The following is a 21,762-nucleotide window of genomic DNA, read 5'->3' as shown; positions in this document are numbered from 1 at the left end:
TTACCGGTAAATGCAATGGTCAGCAAAATTTGAATGTCTGTTTTAAGACACAGCACAATTCTTTGTTATGTAAACAAGGCTCGTGCTATGTTTTTGTTTACATTTAAGATTGCTTAATAGGAAATATCATGTTTGAAACAAATGAGATATTACAAAGACTAGAAACTGTTTAATTGTGTTCAGAATTAATTTGTAAATTGAAAAATCTGCTTTAAATGAAACTTTTTTAAAAGGAATATTTAACCTATGTAAACAAAAACATGGCATGAGCCTTGTTTATATGTACATAACAAAGAATTGTGAGTGCTGCATCTCTTTTGTACCTCGACGACTGACATTCAAATTTTAGCTGACCATTAGAAACACCCTAGTTAAGCATTGCAAACATTTAAGATGGAAAAATAAAATTTTGAAAATTTTCAGTTCAAATAAAATCAATCTATTTCTAAAGAGATATCTTTTCATAAGTAATATCTCTTTAAAATAAGAGATATCTCTCTAAATAAGAGATATCTTATTTTCTAAAGAAATAGTAAAACAGCTTCCCATCAATAAAGTTGAGTGAATCCTATATTATTCTATACCCATCAATGTATCCTATATTATTGGATATTCATGGCATTTGATACTTAGGTTTGATTTCAATTCAACATTAATTTTATTTATCATGATTTATCTTTACAAATTTCATCAATAAGTCTACATGTACATCTACATTATTCATAACAGATACTTCTCAGCATATCAATTTATAACATGTAACAGTAAAATAAAATTGCATGATAGCTTTGACAATATATCCCTTGTGACAGTACATCATAATACATAGAAATATATAGTATTAAACATGTATTATCTCATAATCATACAATTCAAACAAATGGTGAAAATCAACATCCCTGAACGGAATTCTTTTTTTGCAAGATCATATATTAACTTAAAACTTAACTTTGTTTTAAAAACAAAAGAACAAAAATATACATTAATCACTTACCATGAAACAATGTCACTTTTAAACCCTCACAGCGTATACATCAAATATACATAAAAAACTTAAAAATAGTAGAACCACACATGTGCGTATATTCATGGACATTTTGAAAGTGATTGATGCATTTTCAACATACATGTATGGTGAAAATAAGACTTGGAAAAAAATTATTTCATTATAAATCAGTTAAATTTACACTTTTTAAGAAAAAGAATTACCCCCATGACTTCTTCATTCTTGATAAACGGGACTAAAACAGCATAGTCCCAATTCTGGGCCATACTAGTAATCACTAGTACACAGATATAAAACACATACACGTATTAAAATATAGATGTTTTCAATTCTTTCAAAAGTCACATATTGCAGTTACTCTTTTACAATGTCAAACTGCATTCCACCTTCTTCAGCACCAAGTGTGTTGTTAATATCTACTTGTGGAACGGTCGTTGACAATTGTGTGACTGTTACTGGATAAGCCATGACTACTGCAGATGGGTCTGACAATTTTCTAGAATTCAACGTTTCTGAAGAAGGCCCCTGTTCATTTCCATCATTTTTCATTTCCCCCTCCATAGAAACAACGACCTGATCCTGATTTAGGACATCTTTTGCCGGAACGATCTTGATTTTCTTTTTGGGTTGTTCAACTTGCATTTCAGTTGAGTCCGGAGGACCACATTCATCCAGCTTTCGTTTCGCAATAGCTTGGACAACTGAACTAAGCCGCTTTACAGCATTATCTAGGTCAGTGTGGCTGTAAACGTACGTTTTCTGAGCCTCCACAGTATTCTTCATATTGTGCTTCTCTTTAGATAGGGATTCATCCTTTGTACATTGCATTCTATCCAAATTTTCAAAATTAATGGGATTTCTTTTCAGATGTGGGTCATCCTCAAATTTTTCCAAAGTATTTTTTATATCAGCAAATAATTCCTTTCGCTCTCCAATCAAAATGCGACCATCTTTACTTCTGGTTGTATCGGCTCTAGATATATTATTGTCTACAGGAAATTTTTTGTGCAAAAGGGCATTGACTTTAGCAAGTACAAGTGGCGAAGATTTCCAATTTGTAAGTTTGATAAAATCGTTCAAATCTGGATGCATAGCACGCAGGCGCGTCCCTTTGCCACTTTCCTCCAAAGTTTCTTTCCAGTCATTCAACAACAATGAAGGATTGCCTTCAAGCACAGATAACACCGATTTCGTCACAAAGAAATTGTTTGACTTTATATTATCCGGTGTTGATGCTACTTGATGATCCATTTCTTCTGTTCTGGAATGTTCCTGAGATGATAAGCTTCTCAACGAATCACTAGATTGGTCAACATTTAAATTCCTTTCGGTTGTTTGATCAACCATAACTGGGACACTGTTATGTTTTAGATCGCCTTGCAATATTGGAAAGTTATTCATTCCCTTTGCTCCTTTATAAGGTATAGAATTCACTTTTGGGGAGATACGTTCGACAGCATTAGAAGACCTTCTTTGTGATGACATCATCTTGGGTCTCTTGCAATAGCTGAGGAGATTTGAAATTACATTCTCTATCTCAACTGGTATATTTTCATCCTGAGATGAATTCAAACTCTTGGACGAAGATGTAGGTAAATTTTCATTATTTTGAACTCTTCTCAATGTCCTTTGGGACGAATGGTATTCTCCAGCCTCTCCACTATCTGGCATTCCGTCTTCCACAACAATGACCTCTTTACTCCAAGCGTCTCTCGTCTTATGCTCATATTCATCAAATACCTTCTCTACTAAACAATCAAAACTGAAAATGGTTGAATCTTTCATACCACTGTCAACATTTCCTCTATGTTGCATGACTCCGGTATTTTCTACAAAATGGAAAAAAGACTTGTTAGAATAAATAGCAAAGGAGCTCATCAACTAAATGCATTTATGAATAAACACGTCATATCAAACAAAAAGAAATTGTTAAATTTCTGCATTCAGTATGTTTTTCTTTTCTTTTTGACTAATGATACGCTGCTGCACAGAAGTTTGAAGTAAAATACAAAAGAAAAAAGAAAAGAACAAACTTGCAGCGCATACAATCCTGTAGTACATGGACACACTGACAATAGAAGTTCCTATAATTATTATAAAATACATAAAACAATTAAACTTAACACATCCACATAACAACCTCTACCTGATTTCTGCAGGAATCTGGGTGCATAAGGAACATAACAATCAATTTCCCCCTATTTATCTAAATTCTAATGATAGACACAGCATCTTACCTTTCTCACGGATCTCTTTTGGTTGAATGGTCATGATATTACCAATAGGAATAAAAGATTCCCCATTGCTACATTGTCCTGAATCCTCCTCTATAAAGTCTGCATCAGTTATTGTAGTTAAATCGACTGTCTGACTATCAGGCATTCTTCCGGATGACCCCTGTTCGCAGCTTGTTAACATTGGAGTGGATTCATCTAAAATGCCACTCCCGTCAATAGTTGGCAAAACTGAATTTCTTTTTTCAGGATTTTTGAACGGTCGATTGGCAGGTTCTGTGTCATTTATTGAGGTTGATGTTGTAGACTGAGTGGTAACTGAAGATGTATCCTTACATTCAACCTCCATTGAAATCCGGTCTCTGTTTGATGCTAATTCTTCACTCACATGTCCCTGTGTTTCCTTCTCATGTCCCTGTGATTCCTTCTCATGTCCCTGTGATTCCTTCTCATGTCCCTGTGATTCCTTCACATGTCCCTGTGATTCTTTCACATGTCCCTGTGATTCCTTCTCATGTCCCTGTGATTCCTTCTCATGTCCCTGTGATTCCTTCACATGTCCCTGTGATTCCTTCTCATGTCCCTGTGATTCCTTATCCGTTTTGTGTCCAACAATTCTAAGATTGGTAACCATGTCCTCAGCAGTTGATGTGACGTCATTTGCAGACACCAGATCAGTTATACTACTGGCAGAGGTTTCTGACTGCTTAGGACGCTGTATATCTGGCAAGCTCTCCTCTTCACATGCAATATTCCTATTCGTCATGTCATTTGGATCTCCATGTGTGCTGATATCTGTCACAGGCTGACCTTGTCTGCTCTCCAAAGTGCTGTCTGCACTTTCGTCATTCTGCAATGACCTTGAATTTACACCACTAATAACAATCCCTTTCCTTGTATCTGTCAAACTACATTTTCTAAGTATGGATTCTTGGTCTATTCTTTTATAAGCAAGTTTTGCCTTTTCTGAGGTTGTTGGAGTTGATAAATATCTGCGATGAAAGTTACTCAAGGGAATTTCACTGATCACTTTAACGTCAACTGCATTAGAATCAATCAAAATGAATTCTGCTATTTTGGTTCTTGATCCACTAAGAAAGTTATCAAGAGAGCTTCTGTGAACTTTCAGTGCAGATCTTGTACAAAAACTTTGAAAGCAGACCTTGCACGGAAACTTAAACAATTTATCATGAAAAATTCTAAGATGTTCATAATATTTCCCTTTGTCAGCAAAGAAACTGTCACAAATACAGCATTTCAAGGACTCTGATAACACCACTTTGCCACCATGCTTGATAGAATTATGTTCCTTGAATTCATCTTCCTTTCTAAATTCCAGTTTACACAAAACACAATAAAGGATCCATGGTGATAGATGTTCCATAATATGGGTTAAAAATAGTTCATGGTCTTTCTGGTGAATCCCACACAAAGGGCATGAAAATTTGAAACCATGAACAGTTGACTCATGAATTGAAAGCTCCCCTAAAGAATTGAACTTATCCTTACAATGACAGCAGAAAAAACCGTCTAGGATGATACTGTTATTGAAATAAGAGTGAACTTTCTTTAAATGCAGCTGGATGTCCTGAACAGAAGGAAATTTGCTTTTACATAAGTAACAAATGTACGAATCTTCCTCAGGGTCCAAATCAATGACGATATCCATGTGACTTAACTTGTGAGACCGACTTGTTGTTCCTGTTGAAGATGGATTGAGCTCACTAACATGACTCCCCAAATACTCATTTCTGAGTACTTTCTTAGGATCATCTCCCAAAATATTGTTTTTGGATGCTTTCTGTATGACCTTGCATGTTTGGGCATTTGTCGAAGAGTCGTCAGTTATCTGTACAGTTTCTTGGCCTGTGTCCCTGAAATTGGTAAGAGACATGGCAACTTAAACTTTGTGCCTTTCTGAAACTAATTCAGACTTACATCACATTGTTTAATCATAAAAAATCTAGCCAAGTATCAACTAGTAATACTTATCCTCTACAAATGGCCTGAAACAAATATATTTCTAACTTTTTTCTCATTAACCTTGACTAAATGAACTTGACTCAGTGTCATGACAGACTGTAGTCATTAGCAATCTTTGTGCTACGTGTGGGTCTTGTATATCTCTGTTACACAGTAGTGGCATTTTACCTCATACATTGTAAATGTTTTGTTTAAATAACTAATAAAACTATTTCTCACATTAACACCAGTGTTATATCGACTTTACCCATGTGAGACAGCTACATGTATGAGAGATTTTTCTGTAATACACTGCTGCAACATCATTGATTGTGATATATATTTTCTATTAATTGTGTTACATAGTGAAGTAAAATATTTCGTATTTTTCTTAAAATTTCAATTTCATGTAGCTTTTGGTGGACAACCTTGGTGTTTTTTTTTTTTAGCTTACGCTTCAAGTGTAAGTCATTATCGGCTATGCTCTCTCTCTGCCTGTCTAATTAGTTTTCGTATTGAAGTTCAAATGAGGATTTTCTTAAAGCTCCTGAATCTATGCATTGACTAAACTGTGGATAAAATGTGAGAATAATAATCCTTCATTATTTACATGTGTGGGATAGGGAAATTCCACCTCTGGAACAAGATTCGCTGTCTAGGACTCTGTAAAGCCTCATCCTAACTTCGAAACTTGTTCCCTTGGTGGAATTTCCCTATCACACATTTGTACAAATGGAGGATTCTATTAGTGCTAAACCATGGCTAAATGCGACTTGGGCAAATTTGACCTTGACTTTTACCTACTTATACTGTACACAGTATTGAATTCACACCTGATTATTTTCACATTTTTGATTAAAATCTATTGTCATTCTGCTTTAAATTCACCTGTGTACTTTTATTTCTAGATGTTATTTTCACTGCAGTTCAGTCTAATTAAAATTAGCCCCTACGTTTTATTATTTGTTATGCCGTACTACATTTAATTAGACTGCACTGCAGTTGTAATATGATGGATATACCTCTAAAGAGAATACATTACAAATTTTAAAAGTACCTATACAGAATACTAGTATTTAGTGTAGGAACATGAATATGTGGTTTTGTTGGAACATAATAAATGCCTGTGTTTGAAACATGAGCTGTTGATGCCGTTCTTCCCGCCATTCAAGATGAAGGTTCTTATGCTGCCGTTTGGTTTACTTACCCAGCACTTTTCTCCTTGACATTTTCCTCTTCCTCATCTGAAGATAAACAAATGATGTCTGCTGTAGCCATTTGTTCTTCATTTTTCTGATATTTTTGTTTGCTTTCACTTTTCTCTTGATCTTGAATAAGCGGCATACTTGCTCCATCTTTCCTCCCAACATCTGACTGCTTGTCTGAGAGAGTCGACAATTCTGCTGATTCCTCACAGGTATTCATATTTTCATTTGTACTTTTTCCTGTCGTCTTACACTGACTGTCATCATTCTGTGGAGGTTGAATTCCAGGAGTCATGTTTTCCTTATCTATGGCACTTTCGTTTGATGGATATTCTACATTAATGTCATCTGGTACTGTACTGGAAATTTCATCAACGGTGACAGCATTCTCTGATGAGGATAAACTCTCAAGGATATCAGGTGTCCCAGTTTTCGTCTTATCATCCAGAACAAAATGGACCTCTAGCTTTTCCCCTCCATCTTCATTTGTGATTACTTTCACATGCGATTTCGATCCTGATTGATCAGCTGAAAATGAACTGTCTTGTAAGGCTGTTGCTTTATCAACAGTAACAGTAGAATCTTTGTTACTGCTTTCTGGGGAATTATTTTTTTCCCATGTCTCTCCTGTTTCTGATTGTGCACTCTGAATATTCGTGTTAGATTTAGTTTTCACCATGCACGCTTTTTCTTCCTCCTCTATTTCCATAGATGGTTGCATCTTTTCAAAATCTGTATTTTCATAACCATTTTTTTCTTCTGAAATTTCTTGTTGACATTCCATTGAAACTTCACTGACTTCTGGGATTGCATTGCCTTGTTTGGTGCCTTCAGTTATATTCTTGTCTGTACCAGCAATTGATTCCATCACCAGGTGTGATGTTGAAACGGGAAGCATAGTTGTGGATCCCGATTCGGCAAACTGGCTGGACATTTCGTTATTTCTTATAATCACATCTGCAGTGGGTGGAATCTCGTGATCTTTTGAATTATCATGTTCCTGTTCATTGTTATCCATACAGTCAGCTCCACAGTGATTCACAGTACTAACATTGTCTTCCTCATCACTGGAGTCAAAGGTGACCAGAATGTACTCATCATCCTCCTCCTCCAGGAGTTCATCTGATGATTCTTCGTTGTATTCAATTATACTGCAGCTGTTTCCAAGACCAGACTCTTTCTCCGTCTCTTCTTCACCAATCACTGTCTTTACATGGTTTTCTTCTGACTCCATTTCTCCTGTGTCATCACTGCTTATTTCACTCTTGTCGTTGACAGTTGAGCATTTCTGGGATCCCTGTGATAATTGTGTTCCAGATTGTAATCTGCTTTCGGTTTCCTCAGAATAAACTGCACTATCATCAACACACATTTTTTCACTATTGCTCCCAGGCTGACCATCTACAAGATGTCTAATATTTTCTCTTTCTTCTGGAATATTCGAATTTTGATCCTCATGCTCAACATTATCAATATGTGTTCGGATTCCATCTTGGTGAGTTTTGATTTCATTATCTGCAATCCCACTTTCATCATTAGTTTCCGAGTCGTTGTTTTTCCCTTCTTTTTCAACATCAATGACAATTAATTCTTCACAATCATCAATGATAATAGGGTTTTCTGGATTAATCTGGAATGTCTTTACTTCTAATGAATTTTCCATCTCTGTCATCTCGTCTATAATAGTTAAAATGAAAAAAAACCCGTAAAATAATTATTTTGTAAAGAGAAAGTGAAAGAAAAGATACACCGAGGTATCACAATTTGTTGTACACCAATTTTGACTGGGTTTTTTTGGTGGTCAAGCAAGACCACGGAATCATGTGACTAATGATGCCCAATACTTATGAAAGAGGAGAAAACAAAGTGTAGTTCTCCTGAAATTTACATACCAATAAAATTGTACTCTATACCAAAAACATGGAATTTGAAGACCATGAAAATCAAAGAATTCTCATTACAATTTCATGTGCTAATGTGCATGGACATGTCTCTGTTTCACAGATTCTTTACTCTACATAACAATCTTTTAAAACACACTCACCATCCACCTTTAGGTGTGTGTACCGATGCAATACTAAGGCACCCAGCAATGAAAAAGATTCCCAGCAGATATCGCATTTATACTTCCCATCGGTTCCTGAAATAATTTGAGACATTTATTTTCATTTGAAATTGTTGAATCAACCAAACATTTATATTCTCTCATTTCCTGTATACATTGGAGATGTGCATATTTCTAAGGATCTCTTTAGTAACCCCCCCCCCCCCCCCCCCCCCCCCCCTTTGAACCCTACAAAGAGTCATGCAAGTAATTAAATTAAATAAACATAAATATTACCAAACAACATTGACAAACTATATATTCTTGTTTATATATCATTGAAGGTATGTCACTTCACCCTTACGGTACCCAAAACTCTGCCCTAAAGAAGCAGGCCTGGCCATGAACATATAAATCTACACTGCACAAAAATGTACAGTAATTGCATTTTAGTCAAATATAGCCTTCTTTGAGAACAAAAATGAATTAATTTATTTCTGTATAATCTTAATTTTCATAACAAAAAGGGACAAAATTTGTCAAATTTCATGCACAACTATGAACCCTTGTCGTGACCTATAATGGCCATTTTGGACTGTACAGCCAAGGTTTGAACCAAGATGACTTTACATGGAGGCACTTTCATGTTGTCTTTAGAAGATATTTTCATATGTACATTAATATTTTATATTCCTAAGTAAAATTATGGGTCTATCCTGATACGAACAACCCGGAAGCTACAATACATGAGGATGCTTGCATGTTGTGCAAACTATAACCTTGTCATTCATGAAAGGATATTGAAGATTCCAAATGTGAAAATGTGACTCCATCCTGACCCTATGGGCCATAATATTGTCTTGTGTAGCTTTTCATCATAATATTGTCTTGGGAATTCATATTGTAGCTGTTTATCATAATGTCTTGGGAATTCATAGTGTAGCTGTTTATCATAATGTCTTGGAAATTCATAGTGTAGCTGTTTATCATAATGTCTTGGGAATTCGTAATGTAGCTGTTTATCATAATGTCTTGGGAATTCGTAGTGTAGCTGTTTATCATTATATTTTTTTCCTTATACATCCTTGATCTTTACAAATCTTCATTTTAAAAAGAGGATTATAATTAGTCAAAACAATACTGAAAGGAAGTTCATCCACACCATAGGGATGAACTATAAGAAAAAGTTTGCAGGCAAATGCATAAAAAAATCTCCTTTAGAGATCAAGACTACAATTTGTAAAAATGAGGTGCATGCATCCTCTTGTGCAACAGATTCAATTTTGTTCAAATCATGGGCACAAGAGTGAAGATGGGACCGTGATAAGGGATCAGATTTTCGTAATGAAATAAAAAAATATTCAAAATTTCACATCTCAATCGAAATCTTTTTTCTCCAGAACATTTATGCATTCCTTACATATTTTTTCTTTCAAATCTTGGCTCATGGGGTTAGGATGAGGCCACAACAGATGATGAAATGTTTTTTAAAGAGTGGTTGAAAATCTTCTGCACAGTGTAATGACTGGCCACCTCATAAATTAAAGCATTTACCAGCAGTACTGTCCTTTTCACAAAAGACCTTGCTCTTCTTGTGTTGTTTCAGTTGACTGTCTGTAGCAAACGTGAGGCCACATGTGTCACATTTTGGACTGACTGGAGACTTCTGGCAATTTTTCTGATGCTGTATCAGAAAGTATCTTAATATGAAAGGTTTACTACAAACTGTACACACCAGAAAATCTGAATCTGAAATATAAAACATTATACTTCATTAAAATTACAAATCAAGCAAGAAAATTACATAGGTACAATGAAGAAAACAATGCCTATGATTATTGTAAACAGAGATTTATGACATATCCATTATACATTTATTAATGAAAATTTCTAGCTCTATATAGAGTGATCATGGTGTGAAATCATTCTTTTCTGGGAACTTAGCTAATACTAAAGTGTATAATCATGATATTTCAATTTAAAACTACTGATTGACTCTACATCCCATAAAAAATTTGGAGGAAATTTATTAAAAAATCATTGACCACAATATATATTGACATTTACATACATGAATGATTCTAGAGAAATTAGAATCATTTGAGTAGCATAGTTAATGTGAGTGTCACACTGTTTGTTTGTGAGTAGCATAGTTAATGTGAGTGTCAGACTGTTTGATAATTACTTTCTGGTTTCATCCCGCGTAAGTAGCAACAGAAGAGATGACAAAGCTGACAACCGCAGCGCCCCATGTACTGTCGATGTCTACTTATCTTCAAGTCGTCTTCAGTACAGTTCCTGAAGAACACCTGTCAAAAAGAATTTCATAACTTATGAATTAGCGAACAAAATGTGCCATTTATACTGGGACATAAAATCAAGAAAAGCAAACCCTAACAAACATCTATATGCACATTACACCTGCTATCGTGTATCTATTTTTAGAGCTTGTTTCCTCATTGAATTTTCAAAATTACACTTTACTTTTAATTTATGTAAATGAAGTGTGTTTTCATCCAGCCAGCTATACAATTTTACATAATTTAGATCGGCATCATACCGAACAGGAAAGACAGGCAGGGACGCCAAATGGACTCCCCTTGGATTCTTCACCACACACTTTACAAATCCTTGGGACTTCTTTCAACATTTCTGAAACATAAACAAATAAAGAAATTTTTTTTTACTTCATGCCACAGTCTAAATTTATATAATGATATGATACAAATATCATTGTAAGTTCATCAATCATAGTACAGTTCTAATGTACTTTTAATGCTTTTTACTAGTACTTTTAGTATCGTCGACTGACCAGTTTCGGTGACCTTAGTGATAAACCATGATTTTCTCATTAATCACTTGGATTAAATAGATAAATTACACACCTACCTTTAAAGTAATTAAATTCCTTTACTTTCATCCAAAAATTCCAAATTCATTGGTACGTTAATTGAATATATTTTTGTAACAAAAAACATGTCACTTTGTGCTCCGAAAACGGTGACGTCACCTATTTCGGTAATCATTGTTAATACAGGTTTGCCAAAGTTTTTAACTGTTAAAACGTATATACAGGAGGAATGTACATTTAAATGTCAATGAATAAAATAACATAGTGTAAAATTCTAGACTTTTGGTATACTTTATATTAATTTGAAGGTTTGCTTGAAAAAGTAATAAGTAAATGGGCTTATTTTTGGGGTGCTCGTGTTGATTTTTTGCATACTCTCCTTCTAGTAGTTCATTTTCGGAAAAAAATTGAAGACGTACTCTATATATGTTTGCAAACACTACAGCGAAATTTATGACGCAATCTACACCCGGAAACGACAACGCGCACACGTAAACAACAGGTCACCGATTCTGGTCAGTCACTGAAATAGGGCAGTCGACGATACTTATTAGTACTTTTACTAACCCTTTAGAGGTTATTTTCTTGCTTTAAACTGGGTTTTTTTCATTAGTTGTTTTTTACTTGTTGTTTCATATTCATTATCTTTATAATTACATACATGTACATTGTTACATTATGACCCAATATTGCTTGCACAACAAGATATGTCTGTGAAACACTGCTACCCCCCATATGGCCAAAATGTCAAGGTAAAAAATTTTGGTACAAAAAAAAAATCTTTAATTGTCACAAAGAATTCACAAGTGAAATATGAAAGGCTTTTCACCATCTATTCTAAAGTTATGGCGAAGGTAACTGGTTAAAGTTTTTTATGGACAAACAGATAGAAAACTATATGTCCCTGGATCTCTGACTATGGTGGCATAAAAATTCGCAAAAGGACACAGACATAAAATTAGTGGTGAACATTAATGGTCGATTGTATCATTTTCAATCATTACACTTAACTTTTAAAAAAAACCTGTATGTCCCAGAATCTCTGATTACGGTGACATAAAAATTCCTTGAACATGTTGAACCGACACTTGATATTGTAATCAAATATACATGTAATAACAAATGTTCTATCATTCCTAGTACTGACATCATGAATAAAGGACTACAACATACTTAGTGCCCTCTATATTCAGGGAAAATCATGAGGAATTGTGAAATATGCAGGTCATTGATGCTGTTATCAGTATATTTTTAGATTATTCTGTCCGAATGGAAAGTGGACCCTATAAAGTTAACCAAATTCGGTCACAAAAAATTAATAAATAGTTTCTCAGGCCAAAAGTTTCAAATTTTGATGAGGCAGACAAGCATGAGTTATCTTTCTTTTTATGCTGACTGTAGAATGAGTTACCCTTTTCTTCCTCATGTATATCAAAAATAGCTTCACATTACTTACTATTAGGTTTATACTATTATTTTTAAACACTTGCACATAAATGAGTATGCATTCAATAATTATTTGATCAAAAAGATACTTAAAATTTTATTACATAAGAGTTACCTCATTTACATAAATAAACAACAATAAAGTGGAAAAACAATTCCATGTGGTATCTTTTTCAACGGATGTGGCGGGGCCTGAGAAACTATTAGTTAATTTTTTATTGGCCTTATCGTTGCTTTCTTCATCAACCTATGACCATAATTATATTTTTTTCTTAAAGGACTTTAAAACTATTATGAACTTCATCTGCAGAATTCAACCATTATGAGTTGAACCATTAGGTTACTCATCTCTAGGAATAAAACATTATAAAGTCCTTCATATTTAGGATTTAACCACTATAAAATCCTGAAGATTTAGGATTTAGCCATTGTAAAGTCCATCTGTAGGATTTTGCTATACCTAATCCTTCCCCTGTAGGATTTCATCACTCAGTGTAAAGTCCATGATTTCTATACCAGCAATAAAGTCTGAAGAAATCCTTTCCCCAAAGGATTTGAACTTTGAACCCTGCAAAAACAAAACAAATATCCTACCTGGGTTTGATTCACAGAGATCTTGGGAGTTACCAATCAATGGAATGCCTTGCTGTATGAGTGATATTGGTTCCTCATTATCATAGACATTGCACATATCTGGTGATGTTGATGTACTCTGATCTATAATATAGATGAAAACAACATTAATATTTCAACACATACAATATGAAAGTATGACAACTAATTTACTTATTCAACTTTGATATAAAAACATTATAATAACAGTTTTCTCATTTAAGTAACATTTTCAAAAAAAGCATACATTGTTTTATCATATAATCAAAAGTCTGGAAAATAATCCTTCATGAAACCAGATGATGCAACATACACACTACTGCTGAGTAGAATTGTCCAGACATCATCACATATCATTTCATTTATAATTCTTTTCATCTCTGCCCCCCCCCCCCCCCCCCTCCATCATTGCTTTCAATGCTCATACTGCAATAACCCCATCCAATGCAGTACTTAGTAATCAAAGATTAATATCCAAATAAACCACTCTTTGGTCAAAATATGGTTCTGACAATGAAAAATTATGTAGAAAATAAAACTTGACTAAACACAATTTCAAACAATCAAGGATGCAGTTGCAAGAGAATATACATGTATGTTTCTAATACTGTATTGGCAAGTTTTAACAAAATGTTATTTCTCAAATGGCTCTGTTAAATATCATAAAGTAGAAAGATTTCCCTCAAACAAAATATAACTTGGGAAGCAAAATATTATGTTCCTAAATAGACTAGGAACCAACACCATGGGGAAGACATACAACTTTGAAAATACTAACCCATTATTACTATTTTCACTTTTTGATTACCCAAGACCTTTAATCTTGAGAAATAACAGGAATCTTCCTCTCACATTGGGGAACAAGTATGCCAAGTTTGGTTTGATCATTCTTGCCTTATTAGTACTACATCTGTATTTATATCCTTCCCACAAGCCAAGGTGCTGATGGATCACCTCACAGACACAGTAATACTGAACCAATTATATCAATTAGTACAGGTTTCACCCTCAAACAAAAGAGGTTTAACTCTACCAAATCACTTGGTACTAGCACCCCCTAAGTCCAAGCTTCATGATTGAGTAACCATGCCATTGTATTCATCATTATTAAAGCAATAATTATGAATGATTAGTAGTACTCAATGACAGGGTGTCATGCTCTCACAGTGTTTCTACTTATTTAGTTAACATTGAATATAAACTAGAAATATGTCCAAAGGACATTCATAATCCAATATGGAAAAAAAACCCCAAAAAACCAGGGTACCTTCTAATGGCCCGATGCTCTGCCCCATTTACCATGGAAAATAGGTTGAATATTTTCATTTTGTGGAAAAAAAATTTAAATACTGAACAATTTCGTTTTTGAGAAAATTATGCAGATTAGGGATGACCATTGGAGGTGATTAAGGGGAAATATCTCCTTCATGTAAAAAAAACTTTACAACTTTATAGTTTTTTAATAAATCAAAAGAGAAAAGCAGTACTTTCTCAATAGGGAATTCACTTTGTTGTGTCCATACCAGGGTTTAAACCTTTAGTGAACTTAGTCTGGTGTGGTGCTAGCTTTTTATACAGGTAAATCTGTGGTCAAATGTATACAAAATAAAGAGAACTTTTGAAACACTACTCTATTGTTATTTACTTTAAAAGTTTTCATACAGATTAAAATCCCAGCTATGTTTTCCCTCCCACCTACAATAATCATGTACATGTATGTAGCAAGTATGAGGCTGAGAGACTCTTGCTGTTGCATCCAAAACATTAGCAATATTGAATCACTGACCAAGATCTTGAACTTTAGCCTTTTGACCAAGCAATTAATTGGCAGCTTTTCTCTCATTATCAAATTTCTGTAGCAAAACAAATGAAATCTACAAAATTCACTCTCTTTTTTTTATTGCTAACATGAACTTACCAATTGATATGTCTGTTGCTGGAATCGATGAGGATGAGTACGTACATTCCTTACTGCAGCACAAGGAACCAGCATTTGGGAGAGAACCAGTCTGTCTTGACAGTATGGCTGAAGTGGGCACATTTTCTTTATCTATATTTCCTATTTTGCAGATGTCTTTTGTTGTCTGTTTTGATGATTGAGTACTAATTGCTGGGTTGGGCTGAGTTGAGTTGAGTTTGCTTATAAGGTTAGAGGACTGGGGGATAGTTGTAGGAGGTTGCTGGGGTACTCTAGAGCCAGCTGTGCTTATAGTTTGTGTTTGAATGAGCACTTGGCTGCCAACACTTCCTTGGCCAACCACTGGTTGAATTAAGTGTGTTGTCTTTGATGTTGCCTTAGTACTCTGATCTGAAAAGATAAAAACAGCTTAAATAATTATACAAACCAAAACTGATCACCTTCTGGTGTCCTTACGTCCCGAAGATTAGGGGATAAAACATCTGGAGCTGGTTGGATACGGTTGGTGACTTGACAGTCCATCAACAACATCAAAGCTGTTTTAGGTGTCACAGGAAGAGAGAAAATGGACAAGACTAGGATTTGAACTCAGATCCCCCTAATCAGGTGCTCTACCAAGCTATCTGGCCACAGGCGATCGAACTTATCTTACTGCTACATAGGTAAATGGGTATTACTATATAATGGGTATTTTCCGCAGTTGTCCACTTTTTGCAGATAGGAAAATCCACAAAATAACAATCACAATATATATATATATATATATATATATATATATATATATATGTGTGTGTGTGTGTAAAACGAATCGAAGAAATTGGAAACTGTCAAACCCAGACTATAATTTGCTACTATTTATGAATCAAATTGCAAAACTTTCCATCTGCAGAAAATACCCGTTATGCGGTATATATCTACATTTGTATATATACATGTGCATGATATCAGAGAGAGAGAGAAAGAAAATTATACAATGATTGACTATGTGTTTATTATTGATATTGGGTGGTGTAGCTCACATAAGACTTTTGTATCCATTGTATTTCTGGGTAATGTGACCTAACAAGTACTCAAAAATTCAATCTATGGATTACATCAGTAGTGACACCTAAAACAGCTTTGATGTTGTTCATGGACCGTCGAGTCATCAACCACATCCAACCATCTCCAGATGTAATTACATCAGTAGTGAAACATGTCATTATAAACCCGACTAGGATTCATTTATAATCAGCCATTTTTAATGTAAATGACCACGCAAGTATTCAAATATCCAATCACTACTTTATCAGCAGTGACCTATAAACACACACCATTGAAAACTTGGCTGGGATAAAAGTATAGTTCCAATGAGCTAGAGATTGTTTTCAATGATTCTATCCATACATTATGAAGCAGAGAGCTGTAGAACTGAAAATTGGGATACCCCAAATATTTCCCCAAACAGCTCGTTCTATAGCTACTAAGATGAATGCCAAATGACCATATACCATCTCTCCGTCAGTTTGTAGTTACCTGGTTTGCCATCTTTTTTGCCAGAAGAATTCTCCTCCTCCTCCTCATCAATACATATGACCTCATTTCCTAGCTTCCGTTTCTTTGACACTACAATAAAGGCTGGTATAACTGTCTGATGGAGGTCATCTCTATCTGACCTTGACACGCTGCACTGTAAATTACTGGGTATAATATTTCGCACTGTTCCAACATGACACGAGGGAGAAGAAGTACTTTCAATTTTGAAGAATTCTAGTGCAGTTTGGTTGGTATCTGCATTCAATTGAATAACAGGAAATGTCTTCTGCTGGGTACTACTAATTGATCTACAGGCATTTGTCTGTAGTTGTGAGGAGATTCCTACAACACTTTGTTCATTTGAAGTTTGTGAGCTGCTCCCAGCATTCGGTCTATGGTGTACCCATAGAGCTGGGGAATTCCTAGGATCTTTTCTATTGATCAATTCACCTGACTGTGTTTTATCAGTTCTACTTTGTTCCATTGTTTAAAATCTTGAAATCAGGACAACTATAGTATCACTATATGCTCTCATTTAGTACAAATATGAGAATGCACAGTGCATATTAAAATCTAAAAACTTGTATTCCATTGAGTACAGGAGATTCTGTTACATGTTCCAATAAAATACAAGCATTTTGGGATCTTTTCCGTTTTCAAAGGAAGCCGGTCTTATACAACAATCACAGTGGTTTTGTCCAAACTTCTATTGACCTGAAACAAATAGAAATTAGATTACTTCAGATTATATTATGATATTATCCGGAGAACACATGGTCAAAGGGCTACAACACTGATGTGGATTGTTTTGTTTTTGTAGAAATATGTCTTACTCTGTCCACAATTGTGGCCCCAAACTATGTTAAGGCTGATGGTTCAAACAAACTCAAATTTACACTACTAGGGAATACTTGCATATATTCAAAATTTGACTAAAATTCAATCTAGTTGTTCAGAATAATTGTAAGAGATGTTGACCTTTGTTGTAGCATACATCAATGTGATTCCTATGCAGCATGGAAAAACTTTGGATTACAAATGTAGGCCTGAACTGAACAAAGAGGATGCTTTAAGCAAACTTGAGACTACACTATATGATACTTTAACCCGTCTGGTACATCTTGATTTAGCTATATATTTTATCAAGCTCTTGAGAATGGCTTAGTAATGTCTACCTTTCAAACATGATAAAATAATCTGATCAATTCATCTCTTGACACTTGAATTGAATGAACAAGAAAATATGCAAAATGAACTACTTTTACATGGAGATGCCATTCTAATCAACTTTATTAAAAGGGGGAGGGGGGGGGTCTAACAGTAGCTAAGTTAAATCTACATTAAATTACAAAATATTTAATCAGCGAGTTAAAGATAGGATTCTGTATATGATATTGTTCTAATTTCTCTAAACTATGAAAACTATGTTTATGCTGCATGAGGATTAATTATCACATAAAATTTAAGGATACATCATCACTTTGCTATTAAATAGATATTTATAAAGATTTTTTTCCATCTCCTATGGTGTGATTTTCAATACACTACAAAGGTTTTCCAGGTTTTTTTTGTGTCTTCAATGGATAATCTTTTCTATTCGATGAGCCTATGTCATACCAAGGTTAGATTAGATCAAAAATAAATATTATGCTTATCTATTTCATTTTGTCCAGAGTATAAATTGGAACTCCTGAAAAAAAATTGTATGGAGTGGAACCCACTCCCCTATGAAAAATTCTAGATCCCCCTTAGACATTGATATGTATGTGGAATTCGCCTTAAAGCTATATATATGTCATTTTCTTTGGATATCACTGCAGGAGTAAAACGTGTGTATTTCATATCAAGCTATATAAGCTATACACTTTATGCAAATTATGCAATTTAACTCGATCGGATTAAAAAATCATCAACCTAATTTCCTATTTAATTATGTATTCTCGGAGTAGGATAGTGAACACCCCATAAGTAAACAACTACAAGGCAACATAAAAGCATGCAAGACCTGTAGGCTGCTGACAGACAGTCAGACAGAAAAGAGGGTAGAGAGAACCATTTTGAGCAATAGAAAGGGAGTTAAATTTTATGTTTAACATGAAACCACCATCCATTATGACTATATACCTGAACTTCCATGATGTTTATTCTAGTAACAATATTTTTCTCACGCTACCACCATAAACGTCTCTTCTTCATAAATATTTGCTAGAAAAATCATTTCCTCCTTACTTTGAGAAGACTAGTACCCCTTTAATAGAGGGCAAAGCCCTATCACAGCCGAAGGGCCGTGAGAGCGGAGCTCTCCCTGTAGGTAACACGTATATACATGTTTAAAAGGAAAATAAAGAAAATTGATAAAAAACTAAACTATGCCTTTTGAACTTGAAAATTTTGGTTCAAATGGTATCCATTTGAATACAATCGCATAGACATGTAATTCTCCATTTTGCATCTTGTCTACCCTAGTTCACGTTATTCTGAGATGTTACATAACATCTGTAAAAGCATGTAAATCATTTTCTTAATATATAATCACTCCTCGATTAACGTACCTGTACCACATCTCCTATGTTTGTAAATGCTAAACACAAACACTGAATATGATGTCACAATGCACTGTTTACATCAACTGCATTATAATTCCCACATTCAATGAATAGGCTAATAGAGATCTGTCCTCACAGTTTAGATGCTAACTTTGGGATATTTTTCACCCTGTTACAGGGCTTGCAGCTAACTTTTTATGTCACCAGTCCAGCCGGACTGATGGGGTATAATTTCAACCAGTCCACAGAAAAATTTATCAGTTCAACAGAGTTTTCCAGAAATAATTAAGCAGATTTCGTTAATGTTATTAAAATGAAATTTTAATATTAACTCAATATGCCTCAGACAATATTGTAACACTTATAATGGATTTATATTTACGAATCAAATTCGTCTGATATCTACAGATCGAAGCATGCCTAATGTGTGTATAAGATTTCATATATATATTTTCCAAAATGATGCTTTAGAAAATTAACCAGTCCAATCGGACTGACTAAAACAAATGTATGTCAGTCCGCCAGACTTTTAACCAGTCACAGACTGACGGGCATATGTTAATTTCGAGCCATGTGTTATAGATCGACATACTAATGCCAATATACTTTTTGCTTCGCCCTCAAACACAATCAAGCCGTAAGACATATTACCAGTATATAATTTGTGGAAATAGTAAAATCGAAATATTTTCATTGTTTACCAATATCATACTGACAAAACTTTGGTTAGTTTAAATGACTTCAAACAAAATACTGTTTAATACAGCACATATAGAGGATCTACCTTTAACAGTAGCAGCACCAACATATCATCTTAGGAAGAAGATGGTTTTTCTTTATTTCCATTGTTGCATTCTGTAACATGGAAATAAGAAAAAATAATAATTTTGTAAATTTAACTTCAATAGTTCAAGGGAAAGAACTCTATATTGCATTAGAAAAAAATGGACTTGTTCAAAATTCACACTTAATGAAATAAATTGCTTTAATATATTCTTTAAAAATATTACAATTTCGAACCCGTACGTGTTGCCATTTTGAATATTCGAATGGTTGTAACTTTTAAACTTTCAATTAAAGATACAAAGTAACTGTACATGTATATGCATTGGGGCTCACGTAAATCTTACTCTGACATGAAATAATTTTTTTGCAACCATCGACAAACTGAACTATTAAACATTACCATCTATTTACTGTTTTCAAAGCATATCTTTTCATCCCCATGCAGAGTTGCACATCTTTTTTTCATCAAATGGTTCATGTCGAATTTCCTCAACCGGATGTTGTGAGATTTGAGCGCCATCTTACGACAATCATCTGGATCATCCCGACGTTTTATTTGCAAACGTCATCCTGGACCCCCCACCCTTAAATCATGTAAAATAATTGAGAGCCTGTATGAATCAATGGCTATTCGTACGAGGTGACATGCATTTGTATTCCATTGCTTTTAGCTCACCTGATATGAAAGCTCTACCATTTCTGATCGCCTGTTGTACGTCGTCTGTTTGTCCGTCTGTCTGTAAACTTTTCACATCTTCGACTTCTTCTCCAGAACCACAAGACCAATTTCAACCAAACTTTCCCCAAAATCATCCTTAAATGAAGTTCAAGTTTATTCAAATGAAGGGCCATGCCCCCTTTAAAGGGGAGATAATCACAAAAATGCAAAAAATAGAGTGGGGTCTACTAAAAAATCTTTCTCAAGAACCACTGGGCCAGAAAAGCTGAAATTTACATGAAATCTTCCTGACATACTTCAGATTCAACTTTGATGAAATCATGGCCCCGGGGATAGGATGGGGCCACAATAGGAGATCAAAGCTAGTTTTACATGCGATTATATGGATAAAATCGTTGAAAATCTTCTCAAGAACCACTGGGCTAGAAAAGTACAATTTTACATGAAAGCTTCCTGACATAGTTCATATTCAAGTTTGTGAAAATCATGACCCCCGGGGGTAGGATGGAGCCGCATTAGGGGATCAAAATTTTACATACAAATATACAGAGAAAATCTTTAAAAGTCTTCTTTAACCTTAAACTCTTAACCCTTTATTAATTAAATATTCAAAATTGGTTAGTTTTTCCCCGCCAAGGCCTTTAACCCCTTTGTCTATGAGTAGAGTTCCACATTTGGTTAGACTGCACAGGTAGTGGTAGAAAGATATTTCTTACAGGATTTGGAATCACTGACAGTAAGATGAATTTGGCAATTATCTTTTAGATCTTTACTACGTAAAGAGGGGAAACTTCAGAAAAACCATATAACAGACTTGGGATTGTCAACATTGTATCACCAAACTCGTCAGTCACATTGCAAGGTTAAGTAGACAAAGTATTACCTTATCATGCCACTTGTGCACTGTTGCAAGCAACATCTAGGTCTCGGATTCCCACCGACTTAGACATTGTACCCT

General features: G+C 34.6%; 1 protein-coding gene across 2 annotated transcripts; it reads right to left on the bottom strand.

Annotated features, from left to right (window-relative positions):
• Positions 1-640: 640 nt before the first annotated feature.
• Positions 641-20,650, bottom strand: LOC125657595 (uncharacterized). Of its 2 annotated transcripts, none has more exons than XM_048888274.2 (12): positions 20,526-20,650; positions 20,124-20,194; positions 16,794-17,507; positions 15,279-15,668; positions 13,343-13,465; positions 11,012-11,103; positions 10,637-10,760; positions 10,006-10,200; positions 8,452-8,547; positions 6,410-8,084; positions 3,244-5,114; positions 641-2,835 (listed from the first exon to the last, which is right to left on the bottom strand). In XM_048888274.2, exons 3-12 carry the CDS (start codon positions 17,275-17,277, stop codon positions 1,361-1,363), a joined length of 6,525 nt encoding a protein of 2,174 aa, XP_048744231.2. In that variant the 5' UTR covers positions 17,278-17,507; positions 20,124-20,194; positions 20,526-20,650; the 3' UTR covers positions 641-1,360. The 2 variants fall into 2 exon arrangements, with proteins under 2 accessions (XP_048744231.2, XP_056005974.1); XM_056149999.1 differs by having other exon boundaries at positions 20,537-20,648.
• Between the last annotated feature and the right edge of the window lie 1,112 nt (positions 20,651-21,762).

This window comes from Ostrea edulis, chromosome 9 (assembly GCF_947568905.1).
Source record: "Ostrea edulis chromosome 9, xbOstEdul1.1, whole genome shotgun sequence".
Lineage (NCBI taxonomy): Eukaryota > Metazoa > Mollusca > Bivalvia > Ostreida > Ostreidae > Ostrea > Ostrea edulis.
This window is presented reverse-complemented; position numbering and strand designations above follow the sequence as displayed.

Coding starts and splice junctions, on each gene's coding strand:
- LOC125657595 (XM_048888274.2), bottom strand. CDS start 17,277: ATGGAACAAAGTAGAACTGATAAAACACAGTCAGGTGAATTGATCAAT. Junction 5,115..6,409: donor GTCAAGGAGAAAAGTGCTGG/GTAAGTAAACCA, acceptor TACCAATTTCAG/GGACACAGGCCAAGAAACTG. Junction 2,836..3,243: donor AAAAGAGATCCGTGAGAAAG/GTAAGATGCTGT, acceptor TCCATTTTGTAG/AAAATACCGGAGTCATGCAA.